General features: G+C 40.3%; 1 protein-coding gene across 2 annotated transcripts in view; it reads left to right on the top strand.

Moving 5' to 3' along the window:
* ccdc191 (coiled-coil domain containing 191) overlaps nucleotides 1-12,193 on the top strand; it is a 47,765-nt gene that overhangs the window by 35,383 nt on the left and 189 nt on the right. Inside the window, exons 12-16 of one of the 2 annotated variants that reach the window (XM_068040484.1) lie at nucleotides 2,420-2,502; nucleotides 4,184-4,285; nucleotides 8,322-8,465; nucleotides 9,376-9,528; nucleotides 11,866-12,020. In XM_068040484.1, the coding sequence (XP_067896585.1) occupies nucleotides 2,420-2,502; nucleotides 4,184-4,285; nucleotides 8,322-8,465; nucleotides 9,376-9,528; nucleotides 11,866-12,020 (637 nt within the window). The remainder of the gene's footprint in view (nucleotides 1-2,419; nucleotides 2,503-4,183; nucleotides 4,286-8,321; nucleotides 8,466-9,375; nucleotides 9,529-11,865; nucleotides 12,021-12,193) is intronic. The other variant, XM_068040485.1, reaches the window with a different exon arrangement.

The following is a 12,193-nucleotide window of genomic DNA, read 5'->3' as shown; positions in this document are numbered from 1 at the left end:
TCTGAGCTGAACCGGTATCTCTCAGGATAACAATATTCCTGGGTCTTTCCTTAGAGAAAAATTGAGTGACTTCCCCTTCTTGCTCCAGTCCTCTATTCTGTCTTTTTACCACCAAGAAGAGCATCTGTCGTCTCATTTCTGCTATCCCCTTCTCTGTACTGAGAAACTTGTTCATTATTATTCTGCCTATCTTTCCAACTCCTGGGTGGATTTGCAAATGAAGACCTACTACCCCTTAGTTCTGATTTATTTCATAAGCAACTATCAGCTAAAACAGCTTTTATATTAGAAACTTTACAGTCCTCTAGGTGTCCCCTAATAGCTATTGGTATACTGTTCCTAAATTCCTCCATGATCATTGCTTCTCTTGCATTTGCAAAAGTTTCCTCAAACTTCAATGAACGAAACCAACGGTCCTATAACATTTCCTTTTCCCTAGCAAATTCTACAAACATTTATTTGGTTCTTTCCTTACAGTCCGAAATGTTAATTGATATGCTTTGGGACAAGTTCATATGCGTTAGGTACCACAAGTTTAACTGTCTCATAATCTGAAGACTGTTCGTTTGAAAGACTTGAATGGACATCCAATGCTTTTCCTATTAAGACACGTAGCAAAAGAATGGTTAAGGATGCTCCATTTGGTCTTGTGATGGGGCCATGGTTGCAAAGCTTGCTTTTTTTTTAGACCCTAACAGAGCGAAACTAGAACCGAAACAGAAACTGGTAAAACTTCAGGTTTCCAGGGCAACTGACACTGGTTAAAACCAGATAAAAGGAGACAGAGTCCTCCCTAGTTCAGGCAGACCAGGCAGGAGTGGAGCGCCAGCAAGCAGAAGAAAGTGAAGACTGAATCCAAGAGCTGTTTCTGTTACTTAAAGTAGCCGACTAACCAGACCTGTCCATACTGTGCACGTTGTTGCCGAAGACACAGATTAAGGGAAGACTGGTAAATCCACACCATCAAGACTGTCGTGAGCAGAGCTGAGGAGGTTCTAGAGAAATGCGCCTTGTGGTGAAGACTGCAACCGTGGAGTTCAGATTGAGAGGGAACTGCTGTTGGAGGAAGAACAGCAGCTAAATCCTTGAAGAAAGGAGCTGAAAATCTACTTGAAGAACTTCAGTTGTGAAGGACTGTGGGACTGTATTTGTTGCTGTATATGCTGAGTGGACTACCCAGTGAAACTCTGAGACTCATCTCTGTTGTATCTGATAGTTAAGGTGTAATTTGTAATATGTATTGACCATGATCTGTCTGTTGCATCATGTTTAATTTATGTTGGTTTTGGTTTGAGTGTTAAAGTAAAATTTATAAAAGTGAAATCCTGTCTGGTTTGGTTTCCTAAATTGGGGTCATTTGGTGGATTCGATTCTTTTCATTTGTTAATCGTCTCCATGAGAATCGTAACATCTACATACCATTAGATTAAATGAGGGAGAAAAAATTCTGCTGGGGTTTCCACTCCTGAGTGGAAATTGTGCAAGTGTAGTCTCAGGTTCAGCTGTTAAGTCCCCACTGATTGAATAGTCTGTTGGTTCTTGCAGTCTAGCATCACTTATGGCCACTAGGGCAACATACTGAACAGGTGGCGGCAGCTGTGGAGCTGTACCACAGCAAGACGATGACTTCAGGAAAGGAGGCAGAAACTTAAAAAACTAAGGTGGGGCGAGGAAGAGGAGGGGAAAAACTCTCCATGTTCCCAACAGAAAATGACAGGATGAACAGCACAGGAAAATACATCCAATAGTAAATCAAAGTTAGAACAATATTTTTCAGGGCCTTTGGCTTAGAATCCAGGGTCAGCAGTTTATTGTGCATACTTATCCCAGGCCAGAAACTCTATGTTAATCCAGAGTTCCTCATATTTTTATAGCCAGATGGCTATGCTGAAGCCGGAGTGTAGAAATAAAAACACGTTGTAATTTTTTTCACCTTTTTGGAGGTATTTTGGCTTTGGTTTTGCAGATCTATGTTCTTTGGGGAAAGCTGTGGTAAATGCAGCAATATCTGCCACTGCCGCTGTCCTGTCTGCCAAAGCAGATGCTGGTTGAGCGTTTTTCTACTATCCTCTGTGGTTGGTCATGGAAAGATCACAGATCAGATAAAGGAAGCATTACTCAAAATCGAAACGATGGACCCAAAAAAAGCTTAGAATGATTCAGTTAAAGTTACATCAAAATACTGAATAAAAATTAAAGTTAGACTAGAATGATCAATCGAACAATGATTCACTTTAGTTGAAAATAAGGTGCTCATGGACTGGTCGGGTCAAATCATCTGATTGTGTTGTACTGCTTCTATAATTCCAAATGATCTAAACTAGTTTGGATATGAGCCAATTGTATTGGTGACCACCAGATCAATTGTGATAGACTATTAATTTCCCTACTTCCTCTAAAATACTCAATATTTTCTCAGCAATGGAGGAACGAGCAAAGCAGCGCATGGCAAAAAGAAAAGAACTGGAGGAGATCAGAAGAACAAAGCAGCAAGAGAAACTTGTGAGTAAAAAGAATATAATTTTAGCAATATTTTGTATCCATCACTTAACGTATTACTTTTTAGTTTTCCTGTTTCCTTTACTAGTTTAAACTACTAAGCAAATGATTTTAAAACATTTTTAAGAGGTTGGTAATTTACCTGGCAGTAATTTTAATGCCAGTTTAACAACATGTATATGGTATGACCAGACATAAAAGTAATCAATTAATTGAACAGATACACATAACTTGTTAATGGTGCCAGATCAGACTGAATATTTCCAGAAGCAGTTTCAGTTCCAATTACAGTTAAGCTGAGTTTGAAATTAGTGAACAGATAGACTGGAGACTAAAAGATTAAGTATCATTTACTGTGGCAATGCACAAATTTTGCATGGGACCCTTGCAACCAGCGAACAGAGATCTTCATGCTGCATTATAACTTAGGTTCACAATTTGAAAGGACAGTGTGCTTATCTACGTGCTACCTAGTTACTAGAACAGAATTTTTTTTAAACTCTTATTCTTTCTTGGTTAAATCAGGACAATGTAAATAGTAAATGTGCTTAAATACCTTTGAAATATACTTATGTTTAAAACTGGGAGTACCCATAGGTGTCAGCCATGGTTCAGTTGGTAGCACTCTTGCCTCTGAGTCAAAAGGTTGTCGGTTCAAGTCCCACACCAGGACTTAAGCGCAAAAACCTAGACTGATACTCCAGTGTAGTACTGAGGAGTGCTGCATTGTCGGAGGTGCCGTCTTTCAGATGAGGCATTAAATCAAGGCCCTGCCTGCCTTCTCAGGTGGAGAGGCACTATTTCAAAGAAGAGCAGGGGAGTTGATCCTGGTGTCCTGGCCAATATTTATCCCTCAATCAACATCACAAAAACAGATTATCTGGTTATTTTTGGGAGCTTGCTGTGCACCAATTAATTGCCACGTTTCCTACATTGCAACAGTGACTACACTTCAAAAAGTATTTAATTGACTGTAAAGTGCTTTGGGATGTCTCATGGTTGTGAAAGGCACTCTATAAATGCACATCTTTCTTTTCTTTATGAACAAAAGATTCTGGTTGAACTAAAATGATAGTTGTTTTTACCTCCCCACATAACATTATGCTGTAAAAGTTTAATGAGCTTACTGGAAAAACTTAAACATCAAATGTTCTGTGATGAAACTATTAAAAAAAAAAAATTCTTCCCATGATTTTAAGGGTAATGAATGGTGATCCATTACTGATGTACGACTTTAAATTGTACCATTGACAATTGCATATAGGGATAACAAAACAAGTTAAAAGTGACGGTACTTCCCCTCTCTAAATTGTTCACTTTCTAATTAACATTGAAGTATCTTAAGAAAATGTCAAACCCATATAGTTTCACTGCTGAATATTATTCTGTAGAAAAACATTCAGACCAGCATGAAGATAAACATTACACAGATACTGAAAACAATCAGACCGTTAAATTTTCACCCTCGTGCTGTCCTGGAAAGTGAATCATGGTTTCTGCAGGTCATCAGACTTTCTCTCAGGCGAGCTTTGCATTGAGACAGTGTAAGTGGCAACAGAAATGAGATCCAGTTGCTGGCATCTCAGAATAGCAATTTAATAGTTGAAAGATAGTGAATTTGAGCTTGAGAAGCTATAAATTGTGTGGACTCACAGAATGGTTTATTTTCCCTGGTTGGTTCAAGGCTCACCTGAGAGCAGAAGAGGAAGAGCGGCAGAGGCAGCTGGAAGCTGAGAAACGGGCATCTTTAGAAAAGAAGCGTGAGGAAAGAAGATTACAAAAACAGGTCTGAATTTACAAAGAATATTTGCAACACCTACTCAACCAACACAAAGTGCTGAAATTAATCTTTTTGCACCTCCTGAAAAATAAATACTTTTATAATTGTATTATTTAGATATAACTGAAAAGTCCTGAATTAAGTGGGAAAATGCTTGCTTTTCATGTATTTTCTGAGTTCAATATGTGCATGTTGAAGGACTGGAAACAGCATTTTACTACATTATAGGCTGTGTGTTTTACTTTTTATCTTTATTCTTTGCGAGTAGAACTAAATAGTTGTGAGGAAATTGCTGCTGCAAGCTAACTTTTGAAAGAGTTTAAAGACTATCAAAGAATTAACATCAGTAGGACATATTTTGTGCATTTAATTTTGGGCGGCGCAGTGGTTAGCACCGCAGCCTCACAGCTCCAGCGACCCGGGTTCAATTCTGGGTACTGCCTGTGTGGAGTTTGCAAGTTCTCCCTGTGTCTGCATGGGTTTCCTCCGGGTGCCCCGGTTTCCTCCCACATGCCAAAAGACTTGCAGGTTGATAGGTAAATTGGCCATTATAAATTGCCCCTAGTATAGGTAGGTGGTAGGGAAATATAGGGACAGGTGGGGATGTGGTAGGAATATGGAATTAGTGTAGGATTAGTATAAATGGGTGGTTGATGGTCGGCACAGACTCGGTGGGCCGAAGGGCCTGTTTCAGTGCTATATCTCTAAACTAAACAAAACTAATTCTCAATGTTCAAAGTTTTTGAGTGTGAAATAGATATTAAGTTAGTTATCAAAATGGAAGTCAATTATTGTATGAATCGATGTTAAATTGTTATGCTGTAGGTACAGTACACACTAGTACCTGTGATAGGAGACCAACAGACTGGAGTTATGTTGCCCATTCATTCCATTCATTGGCCAACAGAACTAACATAACTATGTTAGCAGTATAAAGATTCAAAATTTTGTTTAAGTTGCTTCTGAAAGTCCAATGGATTGCCAAAGAACAACTTAAACCTGATTCCATTACTAGACTGCAATTAAACTGAAATCTAGTGTGAAGCACAAGCAGTGTGAGATCACCTCCTCGCTTTATTGCAGTGTGTGGTCAGATAGTTAACTGAATTCTTTAATAATAATGCTGAAACTGATCTTCATGAATTTAAAAGTGGCCTATTTAAATTCCTGTGATTTTTTTTTTTATTCATTCATGGGATGTGGGTGTCGCTGGCTCAGCCAGCATTTATTGCCCATCCCTAATTGCCCTTGAGAAGGTGGTGGTGAGCTGCCTTCTTGAACCGCTGCAGTCCATGTGGGGTAGGTACACCCACAGTGCTGTTAGGAAGGGAGTTCCAGGATTTTGACCCAGCGACAGTGAAGGAACGGTGATATAGTTCCAAGTCAGGATGGTGTGTGGCTTGGAGGGGAAATTGCTGGTGTTGGTGTTCCCATGCATTTGCTGCCTTTGTCCTTCTAGTTGGTAGAGGTCGCAGGTTTGGAAGATGCTGTCGAAGGAGCCTTGGTGCGTTGCTGCAGTGCATCTTGTATATGGTACACACTGCTGCCACTGTGCGTCAATGGTGGAGGGAGTGAATGTTTGTAGATGGGGTGCCAATTAAGCGGGCTGTTTTGTCCTGGATGGTGTTGAGCTTCTTGAGTGTTGTTGGAGCTGCACCCGTCCAGGCAAGTGGCGAGTATTCCATCACACTCCTGACTTGTGCCTTGTAGATGGTGGACAGGCTTTGGGGAGTCAGGAGGTGAGTTACTCACCGCAGGATTCCTAGCCTCTGACCTGCTCTTGTAGCCACGGTATTTATATGGCTACTCCACTTCAGTTTCTGGTCAATGGTAGTCCCTAGGATGTTAATAGTGGGGGATTCAGCGATGGTAATGCCATTGAATGTCAAGGGGAGATGGTCATTGCCTGGCACTTGTGTGCCGCGAATGTTACTTGCCACTTATCAGCCTAAGCCTGGATATTGTCCAGGTCTTGCTGCATTTCTACACAGACTGCTTCAGTATCAGTTTATGTAAGCAAAACAGAATATTTGAAACTTAACATATAGGCCTGGAGTTTCTGCTAGGGCTCAATTGGCAAATTGTGCCCAACCCTGTGCTAGTTTTGCCAAGGTGAAGTTAGACACAAGTTTTTGTGCAAACTTGTTAACAGAAACCCAAATGTAAAATTTCCTATGAACCACCACAATCAAGTGGCACAATTGAACATAATCGATTTCTGACTGGAACAAGGCCAAAGGAGGGTCTGAGGTGGACAGTGGGGCACAACCACAATTACTTACTTATAAGCACCTATAATGTAACAAAATGTCCCAGGTGCTTCACACAAGCATTATAAAACAAAATATGACATTGAGCCACTTAAGGAGATATTAGGGCAGATGACCAAAAGCTTTTTTAGGTTTTAAGGAGTGTATTAAAGGAGGAATGGCTTGCTAGGCCATTTCAAAGGCAGAGAGCTGTAGGAAGGGAATTCCAGAGTTTCAGGCCCGGGCAGCTGAAGGTGTGGCCACCGGTGTTGGAGCGGTTAAAATCGGGGCTGCTCAAGAGACCGGAATTAGAGGAGTGCCGATATCTCAGAGGGTTGTGGGGCTGGAGGAGATTACAGAGATAGGGAGGGGTCAGGCCATGGAAGGATTTGCAAACAAGAATGAGAATGTTAAAATCTCATTTTAATGAGGTGGTATTTGACTGAGAGCCAGTGTAGATCAGCGAGAACAGGGTTGATGAATGAATGGCACTTGGTGAGAGTTAGGACAAGGACAATATTAAATCATGCCCAGACTAATGCCCTGGGGACACGGGTTCAAATCCCACCATGGCATCTGGTGGAATTTAAATTCAATTAATTAATTTTTAAAAATCTGTAATTGAAAGCTCATCTCACTAATGGTGCATTGAAACTATCATTGATTGCCATGAAAACCCAACTGGTTCACGAATGTCCTTTGGGGAAGGAAATCTGCCGTCCTTATCTGGTCTGGCCTGCTTGTGACTCGAGACCCACAGCAATATGGTTGACTCTTAACTGCCCTCTGAAATGGCCTAGCAAGCCATTCATTTGTGTAGGGCCATTAGGGATGGGCAACAAATTCTCGCCTTGCCAGCGATGCCCACATCCCATGAAAGAATAAAAAATATAAAAGTTAAATGAAAAAAAAACTCCTTTAGAGCGAGGCTGGAGACCACATGGTCAGTAGTTCTAATTTCTAGCAGGGCAGACCTGTGGCTTCAACTGATCAGGTGATTAACACTGGATTAACATGACCATACATGCCATAGTAGGAACTCCCACAACGCCCCCCCCCCCCCCCCCCCCACCACCCCGGCCCCCACACTGAGCACAATTGGTGGAAAAGCTTTTTTGACCTGAGACTATGGCCATTTTGTGGACGGGGACTGCTTCAGACGAAGGGAGTGTTGAAGTGACATCAAAGCTTGTGGATACTTGAGCATTGCACAGTTATGGGCACAACTCATTTCCACATAAATTATTTTTGCACCATTTAATTTTGATTAACATGTTATCTGGTTGGAAATCATGCAAAAAGTACAAACCATAACCAACCCATCATAAATTGAAATATCTTTAAAACCCAAAAATAAAATATTTCACTTAGGAAATATTACATTTGAAATCATTTCCTACTTGTTTTTTAATGGATTGAGATTCTAAAGCTGCAGTGGTTTGTCTCTGCCACTGGGAGATGCTGTTTGCCCCTCTTTACTGACAACCTGGATGGAGTAAAACAAAAGTAATGAAGAGAGTAAAGCTAGAGTTCAGTCTGTAGTAGAAAGTTCTTTTCTTTGTTTCAAGTTTTATGAGATCTTGTATGTTGGTTTCAAAAATACCTAAAGTAGTTTAAGTAAATATAAGTTAATTTTTGTGGTTTGATTAAAATCTTCAAGGAGTAACACAAGATTCAAACATTGCTTTGATAAAAAAATCAACATTAATTACAGCACTAAGTGTGGATAAAGCAACAGAAGTTTTACAAATGTCTAATACTGAGTGTACCTGATTTTTCTATTGTAATTTCAGAGAGAGGTTGAGAAGCAACTGAGGTTGGAAAAAGAGCGACAATTCCAGTCTGCTGCAGAAAAGCACCATCAGCATTTTCTTCTACAAAAGCGGGGCCTATTGCCCTGGAAGAAACTTGTAGAAATTTCCAAGCAAAACATGAAGGTAAGTTCTGTTATATTTTAACAATCAAGACCAAGAAACAACACTAGTGTTGGAGCTATAAGATATGAGGAAGGACTGGAAACACCTGGGCTGGAGATGAAAAATTACACAGTGGAGCCAAGTGTAGTGAGTGCCTGAATGTAAACTGAGGTAGAATGAGGAGTTCCTTACTCGGCATCCATAGCAGCAGAGATGATCCCCAAGATACAGCCATGAAAGGATTCAATCTCAGAGATATAGCAGTTTCTCTGCTGCTACGGCTGCTGAGTATCAGGACCTCCATTCCCCAAAAGCCATTTCTTTCATCCACAGCTGCCTCACCTTTACCTGGGTGCCCCATTGTTTAAGTTGTAAACGGACATGGTATATGAGGTCATCCAAATAGCTGCTGTCTGTGTCCTTACTCGCACCAAGTCCTAATCACCCATCATCCCTGTGCTCACTGACCTACGGTGGTTCCTGGTTAAGCAATACCCCGATTTTAAAACTCTCATCTTTGTTTTCAAATCCCTCGTTGGCCTTGTCCCCTCCCTATCTCTGTAATGTCCTCCAGCAAACCCCCCACCCCACCCCTCAGATATCTGCACTCATCTAATTCTGTCTCTTGAGCATTCCCAATTTTAGTCGCTCTACCATTCATGGCTGTGCCTTCAGTTGCCTAGGTTCTGAGCTCTGGAATTCCCTCCTCAAACCTCACCACCTCTTCTTTCCTCCTTTTAAGACACTCCTTAAAATTTTACCTCTTTGACTAAGTTTTTAAAGATCTGCTTTAATATTGCCTTATGTGGCTGTGTCAAATTTTGCTTTATAAAAATCCTGTGCAATGCCTTGGGTCACTTTAATTACATTAAAGGTGCTATATAAATTCAACGTGTTGCTTATAGAATGCTTTGTTTTTATGACCATATAGTTAGCAAAAGATTACCACAACTCTTCAATCCTACACCTATGTCTACATACCTGGCATCAGACTGTAACAGAGTCACTAGCTGAAAAGAATTTCAAAGCTGAAAAAGTGTACCATGGGATTCTTCTTCAAAGGTTTTTCAACAACTGGCTAAAGGTGGGTATATCCTACACCAAATTGTAATGGGTATATTGAGGTATATTTGATATTTAGTCTGTTTTTCTTAGTAGGTTAACATTTTCAAGTGACATTTAAATTTCAGTGTGTAGAAGGACAACAGATGCACAGGAACACCAGCAAGTTCCCCACCAAGCCACACACCATCCTAACTTAGAACTATATCGCCGTTCCTTCACTGTCGCTGGGTCAAAATCCTGGAACACCCTTCCTATCAGCAATGGCAATTAGGGATGGGCAATAAATGCTGGCCTAGCCAGCGATGCCCACATCCCATGTATGAATAAAATAAAATAAAAGCTGACTCCTTGTCACAGCTAGAGGGCAGGGAAGAGTTAACCACATTGTTGTGGGTCTGGAGTCACACTTAGGGCCAGACTAGGCAAATATGGCAGATTTCCTTCCCTAAATGACATTAGTGAACTAGATAGGTTTTAAACAGCAATCCAGTAGTTTCACGATCACCATTACTAATGTTAGCATTTTATTCCAGATTTATTTAATTTAGAAACATAGGAAATAGGAGTAGGCTATTCGGCCCTTCAAGCCTGCTCCGCCATTCATTTTGATTATGGCTGATCATCCAACTCAGTAACCTGTTCCCGCTTTCGCCCCATACCCTTTGATCCCTTTACACCCAAGAGCTATATCTAACTCCTTCTTGAAAACGTACAATGTTTTGGCCTCAACTGCTTTCTCTGGTAACGAATTCCACAGGCTGACCTCTGTCTGGGCGAAGAAATTTCTCCTCATCTCAGTCCTGAAAAGTTTATCCCATATCCTTAGACTTATGACCCCTGGTTCTGGACTCCCCCACCATCGGGAACATCCTTCCTGCATCTCCTTTTAGAATTTTATAGGTTTCTATTAGATCCCCCCACACTCTTCCCAGCTCCAGCGAATATAATCCTAATCAACTCAATCTCTCCTCATACGTCAGACCCGCCATCCCAGGAATCAGTCTAGTAAACCTTCGCTGCACTCCCTCTATAGCAAGAATATCCTTCCTCAGATAAGGAGACCAAAACTGCACACAATATTCCAGGTGTGGCCTCACTAAGGCCTTGTATAATTGCATTTAATTTAAATTCCCTAGCTGTCTTGCTGGGATTTGAAGTCATGTCTCCAGCTCACTAGTCCAGTAACATGACCCTTTTAGGGTCATAGAGTTATACAGCACAGAAGCAGGCCCTTCGGCCCATCGTGTCTGTGCCAGCCGTCAAGCACCTAAATATTCTAATGAAGATGGATAGTCACATACATTATAAGGACAATACCTATAATCAAAAATATTGCTACAGATATGTATACCCAAGAAGTTGATGTGAGTAATAGTATGAACAGGATCAGTCATTTCTGGTGCTTCTGCGCAATTGCTTGAGAATTGGGTGCCAATACTACCAGCGTTTTAAATTCACACCACGTTAAATTTAAGAGTGTACGAATCAACAGGAAAGTTGCCTCTTTAATCTCCAACAGTGATACTGCTGTTTCAATAGGGTAACTATACTTTATTTTTTAAAAAGTTACACAAGCCTCTATAAAGCAACCATTTTGTTTAGTCTGCATGGTAAGCAAATTCAGTCTTAAGTTCATTCAAGGACATTCTTAGTTTGCGATTGGCAAGGTGTTTTCTGTTTAAAGTTAGAGTTCAGATTGTTTCCTGTACTGAAGCACATATTAGATGCAAAGTTGTTTACTATGCATTGACTATTGCGACAGATGTTAGTATTTCAAATCCTGATTAGAGGGATTAAACACTGTACCTGATTTAAGTTTGAATTCAAGGTGCTGCTATTTAAAATTGGAGTTCAAAATGGTTAATAAATTATATTTAACAGGATGTGCTTCACTAAAGATTCCGATACCTAAAAGGATTATGTTTTAATACATCAAGTAAATGCAGAGATAATAAGAAATGCTGGAAATACGCAGCAGGTCTGGCAGCATCTGCGGAGAGAGAAGCAGAGTTAATGTTCAGGTCAGTGACCCTTCATCAGAAGTTCTGATGAAGGGTCACTGACCTAAAACATTAACTCTGCTTCTCTCTCCACAGATGCTGCCAGACCTGCTGCGTATTTCCAGCATCTGCAGTATTTTGCTTTTATTTAAGTAAATGCAGAGCTTGAGTTTATAAGATAACAAAACATACATTTAAGTAGCTTCACTTCACTAAATTATCCTTCAAACCAATTAACTTTAAATAGATGTGGAAAGTGCATTTGTTTTTTGAGGGAAAAAAATACAGTTTTTAACTAGACAGCTAATGGAATAGTCATCAGCACAAGTTAAAATCTACAAACTATTTTAATGCAGTGCAAGGATTACTCCACCAGTATGGAAGAAAAAGCAAGTCAACACTATTTGACAGCTCTAAGAAGAACCACTTTTACTGCCTGGTTTGATTATGTGACACAGGAAAAGAATGCATCATGGGAAAAAGAAAGAATTGGAACAAAACATAATCAGAGGTAGTGGACAATTCCTTTAACTGTTGGCATCTCTAACCCACACAGTGCTGATTTTAGATCTTTCCAAATTACAGAAATACAATTGTTCTGAATCTTATTTGCATTATCAGTCTGAAATCAAGTTGATGGTAAATTATCTTCCAATACCGAGGAGTGTATTTCCATTGCATCCC

The sequence above is a fragment of the Heterodontus francisci genome, chromosome 10, assembly GCF_036365525.1.
Source record: "Heterodontus francisci isolate sHetFra1 chromosome 10, sHetFra1.hap1, whole genome shotgun sequence".
In the NCBI taxonomy this organism is placed as follows: domain Eukaryota; kingdom Metazoa; phylum Chordata; class Chondrichthyes; order Heterodontiformes; family Heterodontidae; genus Heterodontus; species Heterodontus francisci.
Note: the sequence above shows the minus strand (reverse complement) of the source record. Positions and strands in the feature narration are given on the sequence as shown.